This window comes from Pollicipes pollicipes, unplaced genomic scaffold (assembly GCF_011947565.3).
Source record: "Pollicipes pollicipes isolate AB1234 unplaced genomic scaffold, Ppol_2.1 Scaffold_7231;HRSCAF=8579_pilon_pilon_pilon, whole genome shotgun sequence".
Classification (NCBI taxonomy): domain Eukaryota; kingdom Metazoa; phylum Arthropoda; class Thecostraca; order Pollicipedomorpha; family Pollicipedidae; genus Pollicipes; species Pollicipes pollicipes.
This window is the reverse complement of record NW_023597034.1, coordinates 12,106,450-12,131,864: the sequence shown is the minus strand read 5'-3', so window position 1 is coordinate 12,131,864 and position 25,415 is coordinate 12,106,450. Positions and strand designations below refer to the sequence as shown.

At 50.2% G+C, this 25,415-nt stretch overlaps 3 protein-coding genes across 6 annotated transcripts; 1 reads left to right on the top strand and 2 right to left on the bottom strand.

Annotated features, from left to right (window-relative positions):
* Window positions 1-5,468: 5,468 nt before the first annotated feature.
* On the bottom strand, window positions 5,469-6,859 carry LOC119109395 (F-box only protein 7). Its single transcript, XM_037233009.1, has 2 exons — window positions 6,851-6,859; window positions 5,469-6,718 (listed from the first exon to the last, which is right to left on the bottom strand). Exons 1-2 carry the CDS (start codon window positions 6,857-6,859, stop codon window positions 5,852-5,854), a joined length of 876 nt encoding a protein of 291 aa, XP_037088904.1. The 3' UTR covers window positions 5,469-5,851.
* Window positions 6,860-10,003: 3,144 nt separating this feature from the next.
* On the top strand, window positions 10,004-12,475 carry LOC119110546 (WD repeat domain-containing protein 83). 4 transcript variants are annotated; one of them, XM_037234417.1, is made up of 2 exons: window positions 10,004-10,030; window positions 10,913-12,475. In XM_037234417.1, exon 2 carries the CDS (start codon window positions 11,073-11,075, stop codon window positions 12,000-12,002), a length of 930 nt encoding a protein of 309 aa, XP_037090312.1. In that variant the 5' UTR covers window positions 10,004-10,030; window positions 10,913-11,072; the 3' UTR covers window positions 12,003-12,475. The 4 variants fall into 4 exon arrangements, with proteins under 4 accessions (XP_037090312.1, XP_037090311.1, XP_037090310.1 ...); XM_037234416.1 differs by lacking the exon at window positions 10,004-10,030 and adding an exon at window positions 10,044-10,704; XM_037234415.1 differs by lacking the exon at window positions 10,004-10,030 and adding an exon at window positions 10,084-10,174.
* Window positions 12,476-15,491: 3,016 nt separating this feature from the next.
* LOC119109487 (alkaline phosphatase, tissue-nonspecific isozyme) lies at window positions 15,492-25,276 on the bottom strand. The gene is made up of 5 exons (XM_037233112.1): window positions 25,078-25,276; window positions 21,959-22,099; window positions 20,648-20,839; window positions 18,668-18,776; window positions 15,492-17,436 (listed from the first exon to the last, which is right to left on the bottom strand). The coding sequence occupies exons 1-5, from the start codon at window positions 25,166-25,168 to the stop codon at window positions 17,154-17,156; spliced, it is 816 nt and encodes a 271-aa protein (XP_037089007.1). The 5' UTR covers window positions 25,169-25,276; the 3' UTR covers window positions 15,492-17,153.
* Between the last annotated feature and the right edge of the window lie 139 nt (window positions 25,277-25,415).

Sequence of the window (25,415 nt, the reverse complement as noted above, 5' to 3'; positions counted from 1 at the left end):
GCAGACAACTATTGCTTGTGAGTCATCAATGTCATAGTCACTATGACTTGCATGAGATGCCGGATGCTGAGAAAGGTGTAAAAGTATTGCTGTTGGTGTCTTGAATGGCACTTCTTAATATTTGTATCACAAGCTTTGTGTGCGCTGGCAGCTTCATCACTTCCTGGCATGTTGCCCATCCAACCATACCTACATGCATCTGTCATGTCTCCAGCCTTGTGCAAGGTCAGCATGTCTGCAGTGTCATTTCACCATAAGTCAAATTGTCCTGTTATCCTGTTTTTGCAAAGCAGCCTGATGGCTGCAGTATGTTGCATGATTGTGAAAGTGGAAGATGTGTTTGCATCTTCCTCGCCTACGTTTTGTGGATTCCCGAAACAGACTGAGCAAGTGATGCCACTTATTGGCTGTCTGCTTTGCTGAAAGTGATTTGTTTATTGTATCATGTGTTTTTTGGTCAGTCATATGTCAGATGGGAGGTCAATACAAGAGAGCACACTTGACCCATCTTTTCATTACGGAATTTGTTACGGAAGAAGAATGGATTGCAGCACAAAAAGGACATCGTTGTTTATGATGTCATGCCACAGTACAGCACTGAGGTAGTGCCACAATGAAGCTGTTGACCTGTGCCATTGCACAATCTACCACATTGGTTGACTTTTCTATGTCAAGGCTATGGCACAGCAGCTTATCATTTATAAATGACAGGTAACAACTTGATTTAACAATGCAAAGGACTATCAACAGCAAGAATGCTATTACACCACAATGGTTATATCAGGGTTAACTATTTCTTGCATAAATAATTCTAAGCCAAAAAACAATCTTAATACACCAACCTTACCATCTTAACGATACCAATAGCAATGCTTTGGCAATCAATTCATAGCAACGCTACAAATTTATTACTTTTTGCATGACACCGCATTTCCAGTTACAAACAGTAAAGAAAGTAACTACTGTGCATTTCACATGATATCAATGCCAGAGCTACAACACTGCAGGAAACGATAGGTCGGCAATAAAGTATTGACAAAATAATCAACAGCACAGCAGCAACAGCAGAAGCACAGCATATTGTGCTTTAATATTAATAATCTGTCACAAAAGATAGTGATCGCTACGTTGCGCATGTCCAACAGTCCATCAAAGTTTTTCTCACGGCCAGCACCAACACAAAAAGTCCACAAACAAACCACCCATTAGTCCGTCACCCGACGCAGCCCCCGCGACGAGAATGGCCGGTTAGCGTCAGCTCTCGTGCGCTTCGAGGTACTCTTTAGGTCTGGCTGCCAGATGCTGCCATGTGTTGCTGTCGTCACAAAACCATTCCATGACGCCATCAAACAATGACGTAATGGGGCGCCTTTTTACCAACTTGGAAATGTTGCTTCTTAGCGTCGTTTTTTAATCTTGAAAGCTTACCAATAGCTACAAGTAAGCGTTCACCGTCGTATCTGATGACTATCTCAGTATTTTCAAATGGAGAACATTCCCCGTAACAACAGCAAACACACATAACAGGACTTGTTAGCAACGTTAACAAAGTCTGCCATTTCTTTGGCCATGCGCTGTTCAAGGCTAAGAAACCTATTATTGTCGAGTCGTATATATCCGGCGTTAGCGAGCACGATTTTCAAACATAACGACCCTCAATTCGCTCTCAGTCGATGCGGTGCAAGGTGCGATGATGTAATCAAACAATGGCGTTTTAAGGAGCATATTTACTACAAAGAAAAATTTCAAAAACAGCTTTTCCACTTAAAAGCATATCAGCAGTTATAAAAGAGATCATTCAGGTATATCGGATGCTTGCTTCAGTAACTGCATGTGTAGAACATTTCGTTTAATCGTGACACAGAGGAGTCTTGTCTTGTATCTGTCTCACCGTATCAGACTAAATAAAATCTGCTGCCTTAGGACCGCACTGTAAACGGTGGTCGTGCAGATCTGGAAGGGGCATGTGAACTTTGTGATTCTCAAACAGCGTATCATTGGCGTGCTTTATCGACATCGTAGTAAGTGGACACATTTACTCTGCTGTTAATTTCCTCACGACAGCAACAACAAAATATTTGAATCGGGCATCCAAACCACAAAGTAGCTGCGGGGTGAAAGTGCATGAAATATCACACTGCGAAGCTTTTGCCACTTGTCCAATGCTACATTATATGACCGATTGGTTTAGATGATGCTATGCACTGTGCTGAGAGGCAGCTACCACACCGCAATAATCTTTTTTTCCGCCGGCGTGGAGCGACGGACGTCCACTCATGTTGAAGAAACATAAGGACTTTTCATCACAATGGCCATTTACGAGAACCCCAGTTATTAATTTAAAGTGTCGTTATGGTTTCAAGACCGCGTCCCCAAACAAAAATATTGGTGGGCCCACCCGGCCCAGGGCAAGGGCAGCGAATAGCAGTGTGTGGTGCTTATAACAAATACAAAATGCCTGAGTATTTTGATATTGTCGGCACTTTGCGTGATGCGTCACGGGAGAGGGAGCCACTGGTGCGTGATTGTTGACTTCAGGGAAGCATGCGTTTAGAGACTTACGTGGGAGAGAGGACAGAGACACCATGGGCCAGTACACACATGTTTCGAGCCAAAGAGGCACCAGCTGTTTACCTGAGATAAATGACACTTCGCGGAACATATAAAGGGTCTTTGCAGCCATAGACACAAAATGGTACGCTATGAGATTCACGCGGGAAAAGTGGCATGCGGAGACTCGCGCATGACGGGAAATGACGCTGGCGAAACAAATTAACAATTTCACATTGAGACGGTGTAGCATGTCTTTCACCTGACCTTGGCTCTGATTCTTACCACTGACTTGATTTGTGGCAGGTAAATGTTAGTGCAGGTGGCCCATCATGCGTCTAATAGCCTATGCACAGTCTAGCATCTGTATAACGAGGATGGCTGTACGGCTGAGGTGTGGCAAATCGCTAAGGATATTGTGTGGTACGTTATGCACTGTTAGTGCGCTTTTTGTGGTGTTAATAGTTCATGTTGATGATTCGACGGCCGGTCGGAGTAATTTCCTTTTCGCCACCCGTGAAGTTCGGTTGGAATGGCAGCAGAAATGAGATTAGGCACTTGACAGTAGCATTGCTAAGATTATTAACAGAATGTACGATTGGAAGATGCACATACGCATAGTCGATGGTAGCTCCAAAGCAACATGAGAACACGATTGTCACCAGTCACCCATCGCACCCGAACCCATATCGTGCCAACACGCTGCAAAGCTTCCCTGCAAGTTATCCGAGCCTCGCCAGTGTGTCGTCAAAAATAGCAATATATATATATATATATATATATATATATATATATATATATATATATATATATATATATATATATATATATATATATATATTATATATCTATCTCTCTCTCTCTCTCCTCTCTCTCTCTCTCTCTCTCTCTCTCTCTCTCTCTCTCCTCTCTCTCTATCTCTCTCTCTCTCTCTCTCTCTCTCTCTCTCTCTCTCTCTCTCTCTCTCTCTCTCTCTCTCTCTCTCTCTCTCTCTCTCTCTCTCTCTCTCTCTCTCGTGTGCGTGCGTGCGTGCGTACGTGCACGCGTGCGTGCGTGCGTGCGTGTGTGCGTGCGTGCGCGCGCGCGGGTGTGCGTGTGTTTGTGTGCATATATACTATTTTTGCAAGCCTGAGGGGAATCTTACAATCAATGTACCCTTCATTATTCAATGAGGGACCGCAAACAAATCCAAATATACCAAGCCATGATTCACATAGTTGAATTATGCATATCACAATCAAGTGAAGAAAGCAGTTCGCCGATTGGGGCATACCCTAGCCTGCATGCCCAACTGCATGCGTACCTGCCATTACTACTTACCTATACGGAGGTACAGGGCAGCCATTGGCGTCATTGGCTGTTTAGAACCAATCGTTAGTCATTGAGTCATAGTTAGAAAGCGACCTCAACGGATTCTAGGCAATGTCCACGCATGGAGTGTCGTATGCGTGACGTTGCATTGCGAATAAATTGATGCCCATGAGGCACAGGCTTCCTCATGGTACGGAATACATGCTGGGACCGAATGTAAGACCGCCAGCCGACAGGCGCTAGTGGTGACTCGTACTAACCATGTTCCACTGCACCTATCACGAGATTATGAGTTGAACGCCGAGTGGACTGAGCTATCTATTGGCAAAAGAAAATATCTGGCCTTGATGTGCCATCTAGCGGTGGGAACAGAAAGCAGTATGCCACTGCAGGATCACCTAACGGCAGGAATCAAAACTACCCCTGGACGTCCTTAATCCCTCAATGTTATGACCATGGATGCAATCATTTTGGATGTTGCAAAACTTAGATGCTATGAACTCCGTCAATGGGCTTGGCGTTGGATAAATTTTGCATGTTCTGAATGCTGGATGTTGCCATTTGGGATTATATGAACGCTGGACGCTGCGATCTTGGACGTTTTGATGGCTCCCAGCGAATGGAGGCAAATGTGACTGAAGGGATCACAACAGAAATATGGCGTGGAACTTCTTGAAGTATCTACCCAACATTTAGTAAACGTTTTCGCCGTCCTCGGCTCAATACCCTCGCATTTTCCCAAAATATGTTTTCAACCAAATACGTTGTTCAATCGATATGATGTGCCTAATAAGTGAAGTCTACCTGAAACGTCGAGTATTCTCATAATATATCTCACTGGTCGTTTGATGTCTTCCTTTGTCCAATACCTCACCGTATATTGAATGCCCGTTGCTTGCGGCATCATAATGCACTCATGTCAAAAAGCAAGAGCTCAAGCCCTTCCTTCTTCATGTTGGATATTAGTAGTGCCGTTAGGTTTCAAGATCTTAAACATTTCACTTGGTTGTTTCATTTGGGCACCGTTATCACCCACATGAAACAAGAATGTTTCATTGGGGTGATAAAGTTGGCGCAGCCAAAAAAACAGGCCCTCAAAACCTTTATGACACCGAGTTGAATAAAATTTCACCAAGTTTCATTTCACTTTTCCTTTAACTTTCACGACGCAGATTTTGTGTCACGTTTCTTTACACCTGCACTGGGAATCTAACATGACATTGATCTACGCCAGCCCTCCGCCGACGATCCCGGCGATCTTTGACTGGCATGACTTATCCTATTTTTGTTAGAGGTGAGGTGACCGAAGTATGCTGGCGTCATATTTCTGCCGTAGCACGTATTTCATGTCCTGTTTGGGTGGGCACATCTTTTGGCCCCACACAACCACCCATGGGGAACGGTAAAACTGGCCAGAGCCAACCACTGACAGGGTCTAGAGGCTGACAGCAGCAGCGCCAGAAGTGGTCATTACGATCACAGCCCGCCAGCCTATGGGCTCGACGGAGCTCGCGGAGCAGCTGGACCAAAAAGGGTCAGCGTTGCAACCAGGGTCAGCCTCACAGATACCACTGCGGCGGCCAGTGCCGCCACTCGCTGAGCTCGTCAAAGAAACGCAACGTCATAGCATACGTATTTATAATTTAGTTCCGATACCATCATAACCCATTCGTGCCATGCCACTGCCGCTGCCAGCTTGCTTTGACGTCATGTGGCTCGTTTCCATATCTGTACTGGCTTAATGCACCACAAAACGCGCGGTCCAACAACAGTAAAAATTTAGTAGACATTGACGCAGTCTCACCATTTGCACGCGACCAACCAACGGCCAATGTAGCCTATTTCGAAGTGGCGGGCGCAAGTGCAATTAAAACAAAACTAGATAAAAGCCATAATTTATCTTCAATGACACCACACGACTATCAATCGCTTCGCTAGGAAACACGACAGACAGGCCAGTTGGCCGTTTCGCAGGCCGCCGGGTTCCGCCTCAGAAGAAGTGCATGCCGCCGGGTATGGTGGGCGCCGCCACCTGGCTGCCAAAGCGACGTCGGCCAGCGGGCAGCAGGCTGCCGAGCCGCGTCCGCGGCAGCGCCAGCGGCGGGTTGAAGCCCAGGCTCGGCAACCGATCGTATTCGCCGCCGATGATGCCGGCGATGGGCGGCGCCAGCGGCGGCGGGTCGAACCACGGCTGGCTGGGGAGCGCCAGCGGCACGCCCACCGGCTCCGCCTCCCGCTCGGCCGCCCGGTGACGGAACAGCTGTGCGTACAGCTGTTTCCAGTCGGCGCACGGCTCGACGCTCCTCAGCGAAGCGCTAGCCGCCGGAAAGTCGCGGAACACCAGGTCCTTCCAGAGCAGGGGGTCGTCCGCGCGGCAGCGCATTTCACGGCTCGTGGACCGCATGCGCAGCACGTCGCGTACAGGCAGCCGCCGCAGGATGTCCAATTGCAGCTCGAGCGGAAGCGCGCGCCACTCGTGCTGGGACACCAGTCCGACCGAGCGCTGGAAGTGCACCAGCAGTGGCACCGTCACGTTGTTCTTAAACACGTTGGAGAGCTGTCGCAGGTTCTGGAACCGGTCGGCCGTGTCGACCGACTCCGTGGTGGCGATGTAGTCACGCGGCCGCAGGCTCACCGTTAGTATGGGCGCGCCGCCGGCCGGCACAGCGTGCACCACCGTCACGTTGCCCATGGGGACGACGGTCAGCGAGGCGCTCAGCGACATATTGAAGTGCAGGCCGTACGTGAGCTGGTACAGGCCGGGCCGCTTCCAGCTGGCGGGCAGCTGCCACTGGTGCGGGGCCGCGCCGCCCGGGAAGTAGCCCACCGTCCGCGTGTCCGGCTCCGGCTCCGGCTCCTGTTCCGGCTCCGGCTCCGGTTCGGGTTCCGGTCGCGGCGGCTGGGGTGCGGCCGGCGCCGGCGCCACGCTCGGCCTGAAGCCGCCCGCCGCGTCCGCCGCCGGGCCCAGCCGGGTCGGCTGCAGGCCGGCCTCCACCATGAGCGCGTGCAGCGCCAGCGCCAACAGATGGTCCGGCCCGTCGGGCGGCGCCTGCTCGGTCAGCCAGGACAGCAGGCGCGGCACGCGGCCCGGCCGCGAGTCGCGCAGCAGCAGCGGCTCGTCGCTCTGGCCCAGGCACGGCTCGGCGGCCGCCGCCGCGGCGGGCTCCTCCGCCGCCGTCGGCGCCGCCGCTGGCTCCACGCGCAGCGACTGCGGCTGCTGCACCACCTCCGGCACGCGCTGAGTCAGCGGCGGGTCAAACTGGACGCCGATCACGTGCAGCAGGTCGCCACCCACGATGCCCAGTTCGGAAAGCGAGCTCTCGCGCACACTAGCCGAGAGCGGGTCACGGCCGTTGAGACTGAGAGAGGACTGCACGATGCGCAGTCCGATCCGCTGGAACACCTCTGACGTGATTTTCTCCTTCAAAACCTGCACTGTTGTCTCATGGTCCTCCAGAACGATGTTTATTGTCATGCTCAGAGCCTTTATTTTAGCTCGCAGCTTCATATTTCCAACCTAGCGGAGTCTATCTGCAAGAATCCGATGGACTGCGGTCAATAACTGTGCTCTTCAGGAGAAACTTAGCAGCAAAGGCTGTACAGTAGCAAAAATTGATGCTACAAATGCGCTGAATAGAGCTGTTCAATAACAAGAATGGACGCAAGCCTTCACGTTGGGCCGAGCCTGAGTAAAGGTAAACAGGAATCGAACACAATTGAAATTTAATAGGTATGTGGAGGGAAATAAAGGACGGAGAGATGGTTGCGGGCATGCTTTTGCTTGAAAAATTATTCTGAGTGTTTTGCAAGGGTGGTTTTGCGCCCTCAGTAACTGTTTTCCACAGCGAGCCGGGTGTAGCTCGAGTTCACTGCCCAAGTTGTGCCCTTCCCGTTGGAACAAATGTTGCCTCCGACCTTTTGCTAAAAAAGGACGAAGGCGGTCCACGAGCAAAGTTGGCCGATCTGCAAACAGCTTGATCGAGACTTCAACTTATCGATAAAACGTTTTGCCACTCGATATACCTTCGAGCACGAACAAAATCAGTTGTTTTTGCACCTAGTTTTTCAACGTGGAACGGAGTAAATGGCCGTGTACAGAAACCCCGAACGTTAGGTGAAACCATTACACATTCCCCAGAAAGTTTTTACATACTAAAACGCAACATGTTACACAGCCCGGCCGTTCTCTGACAGCTGTTTTAAATATGTTCTTTACCTCCCATGTGTATTTTAGTTGGACACAGTATTGTACGTGAAGGCGGGAGAACGAAGACATGTTTTCGCAAAACTTATGCTACTTTAAAAAGATTTCTCAGTGCCTCATGGATGTGGCAACCCATATTCACCATGATGACGCATCGAACGGCGTCTTGACGAGAACACTTCGACACAGCACCAGCTCAGATCTCACACCAGGATCTACTCCTCTCAAAGATAACGTGCCGCGCTTTCGTCACGCCAGCATGGCGAGAGCTGGCGGACATGGTGTTGGCGGGTAATGGGGCGTCGGCGGATAATGGGGCATCGGCGGGCATGGGGCGTCGTACTCCCATTGCGTTCTGCCGGGCTGGAACCCATTGTCGGTCAGCAGAATGCGTGTCAGTCTTTGCTTGGTGCAAGGGGTCAGCACCGAGAGACAATCCCGATAGCGCCGAAGACTCGGAAGCAGGCAGGTGACAACTGAACGGGATGCACTGGTGATGGAGACTGAAGGTAAAGATAACAGGGGATGCTGTGAATGAGCAGCGTTGACTGCTTATCGTCGAGGATCGTTAACAATGTAGTCATTAGGAACTCAGCTGCATCATCTGTGGTGACACCACGCTGCTACATCCCGAAAAATGTTGCAGATCAAGATCACGAGTTACCACAACCAGAAAAGTCATGTTGTGGCCGCGCTGAGCCGGAGGAAACAGATGACCTTCAAAATGATTGGAGTTTGGCTGTTAAGTGTGCCTGGTGTACAGAATGAAGCTTGTTTCAGCTATTCAAAACTGCCTGCAAGGCACCCTTTTAATCTTTACAAGAATTGATCCACTCATTTAAAACTTTAAAAAAGTTCCCAAGTTGTTGAAAACTTAGTTTTGTGAAATGAATGAATATCTGTCATCCTATGTTGAATCATTTAGCCTGAGCTGGAGTTCATTCTTCCCATTTGATCTATTTTGCTGATCATCCAAGCAGCACTCCATGCCATACTGTTGTCATGCAAAAGCTTCTGGTTTTCTTCCAACATGAATCTTGTTGTTGATAAAAAAGCTCATGCCATCTATATACATGTTTCTTAAAACTGTTTTCATGATTGGTTAAATATGACTGCAAAAGCATGTGGTAGGAGAAAATTTACAAGCATGAGTGTGGTCTGGAGGGGGAGCTGTGTCAAGAGCAGTTGGTATTTTGTAATACTGGTAAAAACTGGTGAATGGCAGATGGCATGGGCAAGAAAAAGGCAGCATTTGTTAATATTACCATGGGTCAGGGCCCACAGTAAAATGCCTAATGAGGTATCACAGGCATTATAGGAAGCTGAAATGTTATTTTTCCTACTTTTTGAATTTGGCAGTCTGATATGAGCATGCACATAGACAAAAGTGTTTCCCTTTTTCACCTGCTGTAAATTATCTCTATTGTAGTGTTCAGCATAATTTTTCAAACATGGCCAGCTATACATGCTCCTGTGCATGACCACCAACACAAAAAACTTGACCTTTTAGCCGTCAAACAACGAGCCGGCACACGCATCCAACACCCCCTCCTACCACACTCACATACAGCGTATCATCGGCACACTATTACCACCACAAAAACATCGCTACCTGCGCCACCTGGCACCTACCGCGCCATGCACACAGCAACAGATTAAATAGTCAGCTGTTAGAGGCATTCAGGCATTTTGACGTCATCACATGGCCATATTATCAGCGAGTTCATAGTCTTATAACATCAAATTTGCACAATAAATATTTTAAAAGAACCAAGAACAAATAAAATTTCTACTTTTACACAAATTTACGCAGAGCCTAATATTTTGGTGACAAGCTAATAAGTAAACTAACTGCTAATGCCTGATAAAAGTTGACTGCGGTTTTGCTCGCATTTTGGATAGCGGCTACGCTGTGTACATATGAATAATAGGCTATGAGGTTCACGGGCAGCGGTACTTGCCTTGGTACTCGCCAGTGTTTACCACGATTGTCTTAGGGTACAGTTAGAGACTGGGGTATATACCAGAAAGGATTGTGGTATTTACGCTGGGCGGTATGGTATCGCATTAACCACAGTCCCTTGCGGTCGGAGGAGCCGTTGTGGTCGGGTAGGTGCCAATGTAATACAGAAGTCAAACAAATGCATTGCATGCCTATCTACACAAGTTAGAACGCGTCATTCAAGGCATCAAACACCGAAGAATGGAGAACTGGAGGTGTTAGTTCTGCAGTATTTGGCCATTGTTTGCGTTAGTACCCGAAGATACAATAGTAAATTGTTCATTAACCAATGTTTTTAAGACTTCAGATGCCTTTCATAATGATAAAGCAGGAATATATTAGAGACATCTCATCATGTTACCTTTGAAATATAATAACCATGATAGTGCTGGAAGACGCTGGTCAAATATCAGACTTAATTTTAAAATACAACGGTTATGATAACAATAGCGGGGGCTGGTCAAATGCTGTTCTTTCACATTGATGACACAATGCTGATGCATCAAGGCCGTGTCCGCGGATCAACTAGCAATGGTTTTTTCACAGTGTAGTTTTTGTGTACTGTTGGTCAATTGGCATGAGGTTAAGCTGCTTATGGTCTGCACACAAAAGCCATGTCTCAGAGCAATTAGAGCAGGTATCTTGTCAACCTCTTCTTTTTAACTGTTAAAAATATATAATGCAGTAACTTCACTGTGACTGACTCACCAAGAGTAGTGCTTGATGTAATGCTTGATGCTAGAAGTATTGCTTGATGAGCCAATACTTGTAAATTGTACTTGTAAATTGTTGCATGGCTAGGCTACCATTTGCTAGGCTCCTTTTAACTTGCCTCCATGTTTCAGCACATTCCCTTCACATCTGGCTGTCAGCATGTGCCAGCAACATAACAGCAACAGCCATATCATAACCTAACATCAATAGCATACCATAACAGTCTTTGTGTTTTCCATTATCTAGCAGTGAGTCAGGAACCTTTGGTGATTTGGCGTGACCTGAGCAGCAATGGCGGCGGAGAAGGGAGTGCCAACAGTGCAGCTCTCGCGGCAGGACTGCAGGCAGGGTGCTGTGCGGGCAGCGCGGCTCAGCTTCGACGGCTGCTTCAGCATCACTGGCGGCTCTGACAAGACACTTAAGCTGTGGAACCCGTTCCGTGGCGCGCACCTCAAGACGTATGTGGGCCATGGCCACGAGGTGCTCGACTGCCAGGGATCGTGCGACAACGGCCGGCTGTTGTCATGCGGCGCCGACCGCACCGTCATCGTGTGGGAGGTTAGCTCGGGCCGCGTGCTCAACAAGTGGCGCGCGCACGCCGCCGCCGTCACCTGCTGCGGCTTCAACGAGGACTCGTCGCTGGCGCTGTCGGGCTCGGTAGATGGCGCGGTGAAGGCGTGGGACTGCCGCAGCCGGCGCCTGGAGCCGGTCCAGACGCTAGACGATGCCACCGATAGCGTCACCGCGCTCCAGGTCACCGACTCGGAGCTACTGACCGGTTCGGCCGACGGCCGCGTGCGGCGCTACGACCTCCGCAATGGCCAGCTGGTCACCGACGCTGTCGGCGAGGCCGTCTCCTGCCTGACGCTCAGCCGCGACGGCCAGTGCCTACTGGTTGGCTGCATGGACGCCACGGTCAAGCTGCTCGACCGCGAGTCCGGCGAGCTGCTGAACGAGTTCTCCGGCCACAAGAACGCCCAGTACCCGCTGGCCAGCTGTCTGGACGCGGCAGACGCGCACGTGCTCTCCGGCTCCGAGGACGGCCACGTGCACTGCTGGGATCTCGTCTCTGGAAAGGTGATAGCGAAGCTGGTCCACGCGGGCGCCGACGTTGTCCACTCGCTCGCGTTCCATCCGAGCCGTGCGGTTCTGCTGACGGCTGCTGGTGGCGCCACCTTCCTCTGGGGCACTGGCATCGAAGAGGAGCAGATGGAGGCGTGAAGAATGGACGCAGTGTGCGAGGCGGCGCCATGGTCAGGTCTTTCATTTGTTCATCCTTTTGTGTATCAGTACGACTGCCAGCTGGGTTCAACTAGTAATGCTGATAAGGCTATTCGTCCCCTTTCACGTGTGTTTGTACGTGACGACATGCATGTGTCAACGTGCTTGCCAGCGTTTAGGTTTCCGATAGAGTGAGCCATGATAATGGCATTGTTGCGCTGCGCGCTTTAATCTCGGTGAAGGGCTTAGACCTGACAAAGCGTGTAATTTTGTGTTCGAAAAACATGGAGTCTGAATGTTTTTCCCACTAGCAGGTGCGATTTTTTGAACATCAAGCCATGTGAGTGGACATTTTTCCATGTCGTTGGTTTTGTGGCTCAAGTTGCGATCGAATGACACCGAATTTCATGATCACAATGTATGATGTACACACACGATGATCCGAATTACAATGCATGTGAGCGTCAGCATGACTGAGAGCTTGCGCCGGTTTTGCTGATTACGGTCATGGAAGGAAGTAATAATATGGTGTCATTAGCGCTGTTGTTTAGACCATATTCGGAGCTTATTTGTCTCCTTGCCGTTGTGCGATAAGCTAGGTGCCGAAATGGCAATGATTTCAACTACATCGTAGTAGGTCATGTTTGGAATTAAGCCTGGTCGCCTTTGTCTCAGGGTAGCTCATAGGTCAATGACTTTAACTAACCATAGTGTGATATTAATGACTAATGTTTTCAAACCTGAAATATAATGAACGTGATGTATACGCATTATTGGAAGGTCCTGTACGGTAGCGCGTGTCAAGTGCTAGAGTCGCGTAAACGCGTGACGGCATATGAGGTTCACGTAGGTCAGATCTGTATTACGCTATGCATCCAACATGGTGTTGAGTTTCGAAGGAATACTATGCTAGTTGGTCCCCCTTGGTTTGGATACAGGTCCAAGGCGCAAGGCGGCGCACGTTTTAGTATTTCAGGTTAGATAGTGATCATGGCCTCGTTAACCAAGCGCAGGGTGTCGACCGACACTCGTTGCTCGGCACGTGACGCGTGCTGCTCGGCATGGTTAGTTTATGTGACACGTGACGCCACTTTGGTGTGATGTCGAGGCATTACTGTCTTAGAAAAAACGCCATGCTTGGTGAAACGGCGGGCAGAGTGATCTCTTACCAACACCCGAGAATTCAATTTTTATCAAGAAAACCTTGTGAGTGATGGTTAGCACGTGAACACGCGCCCGGATGGCGGGCTAGACACCCCTCGCTCGGGTGGGGTGGGGATCAATTTGACCCCTTCCCCCTAAGATCTCGGAGACTAAGAAAGCTGGAAGCACCAAATTTGCGGGGTGTGTTGACCTGTACGTGAACTCACTTAGGTCAATGTGTGAGGTCACCAGGCCGTGACCTTCGGGTCAAATAAGGTCAAACAACGTCAAATTCCAGGCTGGTCTTTAAAGTGCACCCGGAGCCTAGATGACTGTTTCTAAGCAAAAGGTCGCAAGCGCATTCAAGGTCAGTGACCTTGCTTGGCCTTTTGAAGGTCATGGTGACCAGAATCATGCAAGACTGCCCCGGTAAAGATTACGCTACGCAGTATGTTCCTAAAAAAAATGGTGACCTGGGTCATCTTAGGTCAGTGACCTATTCTGACCTCTAAGAAATCAATGGAAGATATATGATGCGGTTCATGCTATCAATGAATTCAAAATGAGTACCAGAAGCTACCCCATACAGCAAGCCCTAGAGCAATAAGACAGGTTGGTTTTGACCTTGTTCTGACCTTCATACCTAACCTTAGGTCAGCATTATTTGCTCCCTCAATGTTTTTCTTGCCTAATGAAGCATCTCAAAGACGTAAAGCTTCGTCAAACCCTCCGTTGTTGCATTAGATTGAACGATTCTCTAGAAATTGACTTCGCTGAAACCATGGCCTGACGTTGACCTGCCATTGGTTAGTGACCTTACAAGGTACACCTAAATTTCTTACACCAAACGATCCGTTATTCAACTGTCAACAGCTATGCAAAATTTGGCGCGGCTACTCGGCGCCGTTCAAATTCATTTTGGCAAACTTTCGGGGGGTCAACTTGACCCCCACCCGAGCGCGTGTTAATGAGAAGAGCTGTTCGAAAGACCCCATACCTGGTGCGCCCCTACACCAACCCTGCTGGGTGGCTTTCTCTGTACGGTAGCAACCGTGTAGGGAAAGTGGGCGACGAACCGGGTCTTGGCCTAGGGACCCTCGGTCTACCACGAACCACATGCGTTTTCACCACGTCGGTTCAGTGTTCTCTCTCACGCTCCTGCAGACTGCGCGTACCTGACATGTGTATCGGTCACGCGGCTCACGAAATGCGCTCTATACGCCGGAGGCATGCATGCGATGATTCACGGCGTCGTGGATAGCACACCCCGCAGAATGGGCGCCCGGAGCTGCGGATCGGCGGCCTTTAACCATGTGGGCCCGATGTGGAGTGAGGGCTGACGCGGCGACGGCTTGTAAGTTTTTCGATCTTTTCTGACCTCTGTTAAACTGCATGCATGATTAAGGTCAGCTAAAGAATGTTGCCGGGTGTTTAGGGGTTAATAATTCGTCCATTTGCTTTGGCCCGGTGTGCGGCCTTCGCGTTTATCAGTAGACCTGGAATGCTGTTCGAACGTCCGTTCCGCTGTCCTCCATGTGACGCTGAAAAACGTTCTCGCATCCACCATGATAGTTAACATTACTACCCCAACCATGGGTAAAACTTCCTTTCTGAGTGGGCCATACTCCCTCCCCATTCCGTGTTGAGCCGTCCCGGACAACACGCCAACCCTATTGCCAAATGAATTGGGGGCGTGGATCGGGAATAATCCTTGCACCCCTCTCCGTTGCTGAGGTGGGTTTCGTGCCTCCAGAATTTCTAGGAAGTTCCACCGCTGCTCCAATTTTACTGAGCATAACAGGGAATAGGTTTTGAAAAGTATCGTTAGTACCAGTGAAGGAAGAGCTGCCGAAGTTAACACTGTGAGATGTTCCAATGAAGATCAGAGCGTTTTAACAATCTGTGCCGTCAAAGTACTGCCCATCGCGACCATCGTGAGCAAAAACGGCCTGAGTTTTAATGTCTTTCCCCCTACTCTACCAAACCCTTAGCTAGCAGACTACAAGCGGCTGGCCACGCCACCTTGCAGCACCTGCTTGCAACGTAAACGGGCCTCATGTACCTTTAAAGCCTGACAACTGCCATGTGTGTTGATAACAAGGCTGTGCTTCGAAATAGAGGTGCTCGCATCAATCGAACGGAACAAAAGCATTCTCGGACGCTGAAGATGCGTGCATTTGTGCAGTCAGTAATGCCTAACATTGCTCCTCAAGTGTCATGCCGAAGTCGTTGGAGTCGAAGTTGCGGAGCCGAACTTACCCGAAGTTCCACCGGCAATAAGCCGGCGGCCGTACTTCCAAGAGACGCATGCGGCTGAAGATGAGATCAATAAAACACCACATGGCAACTGGTACCTTGAGTCTATTTGCAGGAGCCACTGCCAAAGAGCTTCATAAAGTTACGGGGACTGCTCTGATCACGGAGGGCGTTCTGCAGTCTATGGGGAACTGAAAATTCTAGAAATGTTCGTCTATGGCACAATGACATCACACTTTTCCGCAAGCAAAATGTTATTCAACTACAATTACAAATACAACCCTCACAGCACCGTACGTACGTACAACCACGTCCAAGTCGCCGTAGATTCTGACATAACACACATGAAACAGGCAAACGAAATGCAGTAAAATATGGTTAATGAACCTCGGACATGCGTAAGTAAAGCAAAACAAGACGTCATTCCATTGGCAAGGCCGGCACGTCATCGACTGGTGTCACCGGTTGGAGCCCGAGCCGGCATTAAGTGGCATAGCGCCCAGTGGCCATGACTGCTAATCACGACAAGCGTTTGTGAAAATCACGATCAGGGGTCGTCGCTCCTGCTGCAAACAACTGTGGCAGCACAAACATAACGGCAGGTTCAGTTATGCATACCCTTGCAAAGACGCCCAGTCTAACAACCACGCATCAGTACCACGCGCCTAGAGCTCATTGGTCACCATCGGCCACTTGACTTATGAGCGAGGTCGCGGGTCGCAGGAGCATTAACACGCGCCCGGGATGCCGGTTGGATACTCGTTGCTCAGGTGAGGCGGTCAATTTGACCCTGCCTCCGCCTGAGATCTCAGGAACTAACAGTCCTAGAGACACCAAATTTACAGGGTGTTTTGGCTTGTACCTGAGCTCACTTAGATCAAAGTTTGAGGTTCCTAGGTCACCACCTTTGGGTCAAATAAGGTCAAACAAGGTGAATCTCTAGGTTGGTCTCCGAATAGCCCCCAGAACCTGAATATCTGTTCTAGGCAAAAGGTCACACGATCAATTAAGGCCAATGACCTTCTTTGATCTTTTGAAGGTCGTGGTGACCAGAATCATAAAAGACTGCGTTGAGTTTTGCATCTGAATAAGCACAAAGATTACCCTAGGCGGTATGTTCCTAAGAACAAAATGTGGACCTGGGTTGTTTTAGGTCAGTAGCCTTTTGAGAAGTACATGAATGATGTATACTTTGGCTCCTGTTGTTAATAAATTCAAAATGAGCACTAGAAACTACCCATATAACAAGCCCTAGAGTAAAAGCAGATTGGCTTTGACCTTGATCTGACTTTCAAAACTGACCTTAGGTCAATGGAATTTGTTCACTCAATTGTTGCGTTGCCTAAGAAAAACCATACGATCAGCCGTTCAACTGTCCACAGCTATGCAAAATTTGGCGCGGCTGCGCCCCACCGTTCGGAAACCATTTTGGAAAAACTTTGGGTTTTTTAGGGGGTCAATTTGACTCCCACCCCAACCCCACCCGGGCACGTGTTAACGTACCATATACATTTTTTAGAATATCTCGGCCCGTGCGCTGTGCTCGTAATGTAATCAGCCAGTGAGCACGGCTTCATAGTTTTCAGCAACGGGTGATACTGCATGCCAAGAATGCGTGTTGCACCTCCTGGGCGCAGGTAGTGACATCGCGACGCGAGTTCGCTACACCAGCGCCCACACACTTCACGGCACCAGCGTCGCGGCCAGCAGCAATAGTGCGGCGTCTGGCCGCGGGGCGTCGTTCGCTACAGCTCATACGCTTAACGACACTAGCGTCGCGGCCAGCAGCAATAGTGCGGCGTCTTGCCGCGGGGCGTTGTTGGTGACGACTCTCTCAGCTTTCTGGCGCGCCATGCAGAGGGGCTTACGGGGCCCGATGCATGCTGCGAACGAGATGGCGTGCGCCACATACGACTGCTCGAACGTGCCGGAGAACAGGTGACTCCACGGGCCAACGGCGTAGACGGGCACGTCCTCGCCGCCGTGCGTTTCGTACTTGAGCGGCACGGCCGCCTCCTGGCGGTAGTCGGCCCCACTGCGGCGGACGGCGGGCCTCAGGGCGATAGCATGCAACGGACACGACCAGGCAACAGCGCTGGCCTTGGCGTGGTCGCCGCTTTACTCGCCATGGGCTCTGAATGTTATGTACGGATAAATTTAAGTGGAGAATTGGACGACCAAGATCACTGCTTTGCTTTCCCCCAGCATCAGCGGGTGTGAGGCCCGGGGAAGTTGTCGGAGATCAGTTGAGAGCCAAATGAAACCCGGGGAGGAGGGGGGCGGCTAGCGATTTGCGCCGCTGAGCTATTCAAGCAACGTGATTATCGCTATCGTTAGAGGGCATGTGCACGAGCCCATGAACAAAGATTCTTGGGTCCGCTCCGGTTTCGCCATGCTTTCACAACCTCACCATGCTTTCTTTCCATCAATATTTAGAACCAAATACTAACAGGAGCATGAACGAGTCTGAGTTCTGGCCAAGTAGCCCGTTGACATGAACTAAATCTATCTGAATGTCCTGTCTCCCCAGATTCAGTTCGAAAGGTAACTGCGATACTGGGTTGTTGGTTATTTGGGCATTCCGTCGCAGTGACAATATGTCGCATAATTTTGTATTCATTGGCTGAAATCTTAGTCTTACTATAACTTATTGAGAAAATATTGAACTCAAAAGTTTAATTTAACACCGACGGTTTTGCCTACCATGAGATAATTTATTTGGTAGATGCAGATGACAAAGCCAAAATGCCGAGAACCCCAGCGCGTAAAATTGACTTCTATACGCCTACAGTCTGTTGTTTTTGTCGATCTTGAATGCCCAAGTATGCCATTTGGCTCCTACTTTGTCCGTTATGCGCGGAAAGAGGACATTGAGATTCAAGAGCTTTCGCGTATTGTGTGTGCTACGGTTAATTGGGAATGCAAATAATGTAAGCACATATTTTAGGGTGCGGGTTGTTTCTTATCCGAGACAAAACAAAAAAATAACAAGTCACTAACCCTTATTCAAAAATGATCAGTCTATGCCCGAATGACACGTTTAACGGAACATCGTGCATTATTTTGGTTAGAAGTAGAACTACATCCCGTGCAATTTGGATCCCAAGTCATGTTTAAATGCAGATGGGTGATTGCTGACTTATGAAGCGGGCTGTGTGCTGTGGATGGAAGTAACTATAAGTCTATGCTTCCACTTCTGCACACGAATGGTTTTCTGTCACAGCAAACGAACACAACGAGTAACTAAGCACAAGAGGAGTACGTACCTGGTGTTTCTGACACTGGATCGGTTCCTTTCCCCGACGTACCCCGGACCGTTGCCGTAAAGAAGTGTCGTGTATGGTATTCCATTTACATCGGGGCTCGAGTCCGTGCCTGCGAATATTGGGGTATGGTCACTGATCCCCCAGGCGCGCCAAGCCACACACACACTGCATTGACGGCAGCCCAGGCGCATAAGGCCGTCGCGCGGGGGCGAAGTTTCGCAAAATGATCTGGTCTGACACTGATCTGGAGGTGGGGGGGGGGGGGACAATGAAACGAGATGCAACCGGACCTAAATATACGCCAACCACCCACGTTCTTCTCAACGTTGGGGAGGGGTTGGAGCTCAAGTTGGGGGCGGCCTGAACCCCCTCCCCCAACGCGACGGGATAATACACCCTCTAGCGTCACATCTTGCACTCAGCCGGGCCGCGTGTTATGTGTATATATATATATATATATATATATATATATATATATATATATATATATATATATATATATGTACATATATATAACCGCAGTGTCGCAGTTTTTCATGACCTTTGCATGCATCTGTTCGATAAAGTGATGCTAAGATGGACTAGGTAGTGATACTAAGATGGACTAGGTAGAAATTTTAACTTTCGCAAATGGGGCCATCACGGGTTAACGCCGTGCGCGGATCTGAACAACTCTGACTCGTAAAACGACGCGGGATCAGATATCTTTGACCGCAAGTCCTAGGGTAAGTGCAGTTGCGCTAACACAAATGTGAGTCCCTGCGTGTAGCATGTCACGCTCACTTGAGTGCAAACCATTTACAATGATTGTCGTCAAATCATGTCAATCAATCGGGGCACGTACCGACTCGAGGACAGTGCAACCGTTGGCAAAAGTACCTTCGACATTTATCTGGCTGGCTCAATAGAACGCGACCGGTGGATTAGATCGATTGAATATAATCTGATGAGGAGGTGGGAAATACATGAAAGCTTTTTAAAGCTCCGTTCTCCAATTCATCTTACGCATATCCAGCGCTGGTGTGCATCTGAATGTGCAGACTGGAGACTTGTGCACACCAAAGGGGTGACTGATAGGTTTAAAAACATTCACTTGGTGACGAATCATTTGCTCGCAAGTCCATCAAAACAGCACTCAACAATTTTTCATTTCGTCAGATTATAAAGCTATGCTCGTGGTGGGCCATTATCGCCAGCGGATATTATTTGATCCTTTTGCGGCTTCTTTGTTGGGAGCACCACGGCCCGGCGGATCCCACCAGGACGGTCGTGACTCAAATGCGTAACTTAATGCATACAAAGTAATCTTCTATGAAATCCTGTATGCTAAGTCCCTTCTCACGATATCCTTCCCAAGGATTTTTTTAGTACCTGTATCGTTTGTTGTTAACCTCAGTCCCAACAAATGATTTGATGGATTTTTGGAATAGAAGCTGACGCTAAGAAGCGCTTCTTAAGCAAGCCCTGCCCGCACCACCCGATCATGACTACCATCGTGATGGTAATCATGATCGAAATCGTGATAATAATCGTAATTGTCGAATGCCAGATCAGCATTCCAAGCATACGTGTATGGTGTTGTGTACACCATATTCGCACGGACGACGAAAATGTGTATGACGTAGTTAGCAAAATGAATGAACCGTACCAGAACATTAAATATGGAATGCGTATGATAGAAAGAAAAACAAAAAGATTAGTGTAAGATATCGAAATTAACACACTGGATCAAATAAAGATAAGGGATAAGCAGGATGAACTATTGTTCAATGCTACTGCCCACATCCACGCTCCACCGAGAAAAGAAAATTCAACTAAAGCGCTTGGTCGCGCTCACATCCTTCACAGCAACTCTTCAATGCACAGTGAGCGTTTTCGGCCGCATGTCGTTGCGTGCGACGACATGCACCAGCGCGTAATGAGCTGGCCCGCATGCAGGCGCTGTCCGATCGAGTCTGCGCCGGCCGGCGTCGCACTCACCGAACACGGGGTTGCCGCGCGGCGGGGCGCCGCCCAGGGTGAACACGTGCGAGTGGTCAGCGGTGACGAGCGTCAGCGTGTCGGCGGCCGGCGCCAGCTGCGTGGCCGCCAGCACAGCGTCCTCCAGAGCCAGCACCTCGTCCAGCGCGCGACGCCCGTTGTTGGCGTGGTGCGCGTGGTCCATTCTCCCCGCTTGCCGAGAGCGCCACACGCACGTCATCAGCGGGTACGGATCGCCGCCGCCCGCCGGCAGGCAACTCACCGAGGATGGGTGTGCCTCGTGCCGACCGGTTGCCTCCGATGGTGAACACGTGAGAATGATCGCTGGTCACCACCACCATGGTGTCCGCCAGCTTAACTTTGTTCAGCACGGCGAACACGGCGTCGTCTAGTGCTGCCACCTCGGAGACAGCGTGCAAAGCCGAGTTTACATGGTGGCCGTGGTCGATTCGGCCAGCTGATCAGGATGGAACAGACATGCAGTTAAAGGCGGAGTGACGTGCACGAAACGACGGAAAAGGCACATCAAGAGCAGGCACATAGGCGGAAAAACAGAAGCAAAATAGACGCTTACAAGCGTTCATGCTACAAAAACACTTCACAGGGTCGGAGAAAGCAAGGGCGGATCTAAAACGCCGCCTAGGGGGAAGGAAACACTGGAACTAAAATAGCAAAAATAAAAAGTCGTAACTTTTGTATTTTTGCTTTTACCTACCTCCACCCACACCGGCACCGATCATGGTGCTCGGGTGGGTGGAAAAAGGGGCATCCCCCACCCTTGGATCCGCGCTTGGGAGAAAGAGAAGACCGAGACAAATCACGGCTGTGATTTTGCTTTCTCAGCTGCGTGTTGTTTTGTAATGAGCTTGGGTGGTATGGCTGCTTCATACAGTAAATTGTTCCCGAAACAAGAGCGCTTCAAACTACAGATTTCGCGGAATCGACTACTTGTTAAAGTTGGAACTGTTGGCAAGGTGTTCAGCCATGGATAGATATTTCATTCCCTCCTCCAGCTTGGCATGGAAATCACACCCCTGGTGTCGGTCCGCAGCAGTGGAAGCATCAGCGCCTGTTTGATCATGAGAATAATATGCAGACTAATTTTATCTTGGTCTAGAATACGAGCAGTCGTATTTCAGAGGCCGACCGTGCGACCATGAAAAACGTAGGTATTTCATGAAAAACGTAGGTATTTCATGTAAAAACGTAGGTATTTCATATTACAAACCACATCACGTCGAGCATGCATGCAGCGCAGGGAGACTCAGCAGTTCTCGCTAACATCTTGCCTCGCAAGCTGACATGGCTTACCTTCAACAATAAGGAGAAACCCTCGCTCATTACGAGAGAGCATCTGGATGGCCTTGACGGTCATCTCGGCCAGCGATGGCTCGCCACCGGGTCCTGGATCCCTGGTCAATTCAAATGCCATGTGGCTGGCCTCGAACAGACCTGCGGGCAGGGCACAGTGTTGGTCCGCTGCTGCAACTGGCCGTCGGGGAGCGGTGAGTAGTAGGCCGCCCTAGCACTGCACTGGCCGGCGAGGAGCGGTGAATAGTAGGCCGCCCTAGCACTGAATTGGTCGGCGAGGAGCGGTGTGTAGTACGCCGCCCTAGCACTGAACTGGCCGGCGAGGAGCGGTGGGTAGTAGGCCGCCCTAGCACTGAAAGGGGCACCGCCACACGGCAGGGGAAACGGCAGAGCAGCGAATTGGTCGAGGCTGGGACCAGCCGTCCAAACATCACCAGCTGGTTGCAGGAAATGGGTGACTGGAAGCGGGACTCAACCTGGTGACGCGCTGGACGCAATCGTCGGAAATACCCGGCATGTAGGGCAAGCTGGATGTCAAAGTGGGTGCGATGACGCAAGCGTCTGTGACTATGGACTCCAATAACAGCAAGAGGAAATGACCGCAATTCAAGGATTCATTTGACGTCAACCTCTAGATTGGATGTCATAGCCTTGACCTCCAAAAACCTTTGCAAAAGCAAGAGGCATGGGTTTGGACCGATCAAACGTACTTCCCGTGTTCATCCCTTTGCATTTAATGTTAATTTATAGTAGATGGAAAAAGATCTACAGTTCTCTCTCCTCTCTCTCTCTCTCTCTCTCTCTCTCTCTCTCTCTCTCTCTCTCTCTCTCTCTCTCTCTCTCTCTCTCTCTCTCTCTCTCTCTCTCTCTCTCTCTCTCTCTCTCTCTCTCTCTCTCTCTCTCTCTCTCTCTCTCTCTCTCTCTCTCTCTCTCTCTCTCTCTCTCTCTCCTCTCTCTCTCTCTCTCTCTCTCTCTCTCTCTCTCTCTCTCTCTCTTCTCTCTCTCTCTCTCTCTCTCTCTCTCTCTCTCTCTCTCTCTCTCTCGCAACCTCTGCGTCCGATCCAAAGTTCCGGAGGGGAAGTATAATATCCAATATCCGGCGGGTGGATAACATAGCCATTCTGGCATATTGACAAGTAACAAAAGCTATGGTAGTTTCGGTTCACCGTTGCTCCCATTGTAAGGTTATGTGCGGCGTGAACGTCTTTCACGATCGGAGAAATCTAGCAGTACATACATATTACCGGACATTATGTAGCATACGATGTTAACAAGTGAGATACTCCGGTCGTTGCTGGCACTGCCTGTGGACTTCGGGTTTTTGGTGGGTCGTGGGACAACGCACGGTGGTAAGATGACGTGAACGACTTCCCGCCTCATGATGGGAATTGGCCACAGCATGCACCTCCTAGTGCTATGTCAAAAGCTGTTCCCCGTTCGGGTTCGATTTGGCGTCGGCCCCATGCGGCAATAAACACCTCACGAATCGCCACGGGAAATACTTTACACGCTGAAAACATATGCGATGATGCCCAAGTTTGCATGATAGTTTAATCAGCCTGCTTAATCACTCTTCAAAGAAAAAGGCCCACCTATTATGTCCAAAAGCAGCATGTGCTCGCACGCTCGTTCCCCCAACGGGTTTGTGAACAGCTGTGTGCAAAATAGGCGAACGCTGAATCCTGACAGCACCGAGAACAAGCCCAGAATTGTCCAAAGATTCGCGAATTCTTGGGCACAAGCTGTCGGGCTCTGTCTGTTGCTCTCGTCTAGCGTGATCCATTCTAGGAAGGTCAGGGTCTCTTCATTCGGCGAGGTAAGAAAAAAAAGCATTCAACCAGGAGTTGATATAAGTACCCACATACACAGAAAGACGTCCTGGGGGAGGGGGGGGGGGGGGGGTTTAATGCAAGTGCCCACATACGCAGGAGCCGTCCGCAGAACTCCACCGCACTTGTACTCCGCATGCATATGAAAGATAGCTCTATCCAGCCCTCTATCCAGCCCTCTATCCAGCCCTCTATCCAGCACTCTATCCAGCACTCTATCCAGCACTCTATCCAGCCCTCTATCCAGCCCTTTATCCAGCCCTCTATCCAGCCCTCTATTCAGCCCTCTATCCAGCCCTCTATCCAGCCCTCTATCCAGCCCTCCATCCAGCCCTCCGTCCAGCCCTCCGTCCAGCCCTCTATCCAGCCCTCTATCCAGCCCTCTATCCGGCCCTCCATCCAGCCCTCTATCCAGCCCTCCGTCCAGCCCTCTATCCAGCCCTCCATCCAGCCATTTGCCAAAACCAACTGTGAAACGGTTTTTTTTTGCAAGCTGAATGGACAGCAGCATTTGTAGCGCAGCGTTATGACAGAGTGCTGGACACGCCATTTCACCACCAGAAATTACGGCGCCACTCTACTTTTGTTTGGTCCGAAGCCCAGGGCGCGATATAAGAGATCAATGGGTCCGCGCGAAACGTACGTCTTCTGGAGGCATGCTGTTTTCCCAACACTAAGACAAAAGTTGCCAATCGCTGTCAGCGTGAGTGCATCTCGCACAATCTGCTGAAGGCAAGGCGGCGTCCCGTGAAAAAAGTTATGAGTGCCACGCGAAAGTCCTCAAGCCATCTCCACCGCGGTGTGGAGACACGGGGAGTTTTCACACTTCTTATGCAGAAAAAAACAAAACATGCAGAAAAGTGAAAGCTTACGGAGATGCAGGCAACTTCACCTTTCACTACGTTCAAGGAAACGAGCGGTGGGGGAGAATTGACAAAATGTTTTCCGGTGCAGCCACGAGAACAGCCGCATACTTTGCTAGTCCCATGGATTGGCACGAAGAAATTGTTGAATGACGTTACACGCCGAAACAAGTTCGTACATGACATGGTATTCGGATGGGGACCACTGCGCCAGGTAACGAGTTCGCGGACCTGTCCCTACATAAACAACGGCGCGGCTTGCGGTCCCCAATGGCTGACAAGCCGCAGGATCTAGCTAAAACACAGCTGAATTGACCGACGGCACCGACAGCAACCATAGACCAGTTGTCCCGGCCGTGTCCTGACCCCGCGCTTTCAGAAGACGTCGGCAGTGGCGACCTCGGCAGGGTCGCCGGTGCTCACTGACCCAGCACTGTGTCCGTGGAGCGCGGGTCGATGTTGTCGAACTGCTGTTTGTTCCAGACGTAGCTCGGCTGTCGGCCGGCGCGTCGCTTCATGGCCCTCCACTCGGCCGTTAGGTCGCGGCCGTCCTTGCGGTGGCCCGGCTCGCCGCTCTGCGGGTCTCGGTGCTTCGTGGAGAGGAAGCTGCGCCGCCCGCCGCCGAACAACACCTGCGGCCCGGCGCGCCAAGCGGGGTCAGGCGGGGCCAAGCGGGGTCAGGCGGCCGTCAGGCGAGGTCAGGTGGCCGTCAGGCGGGCGGCCATCAGGCGAGGTCAGGCGGCCGTCAGGCGGGGCCGCGCGGGG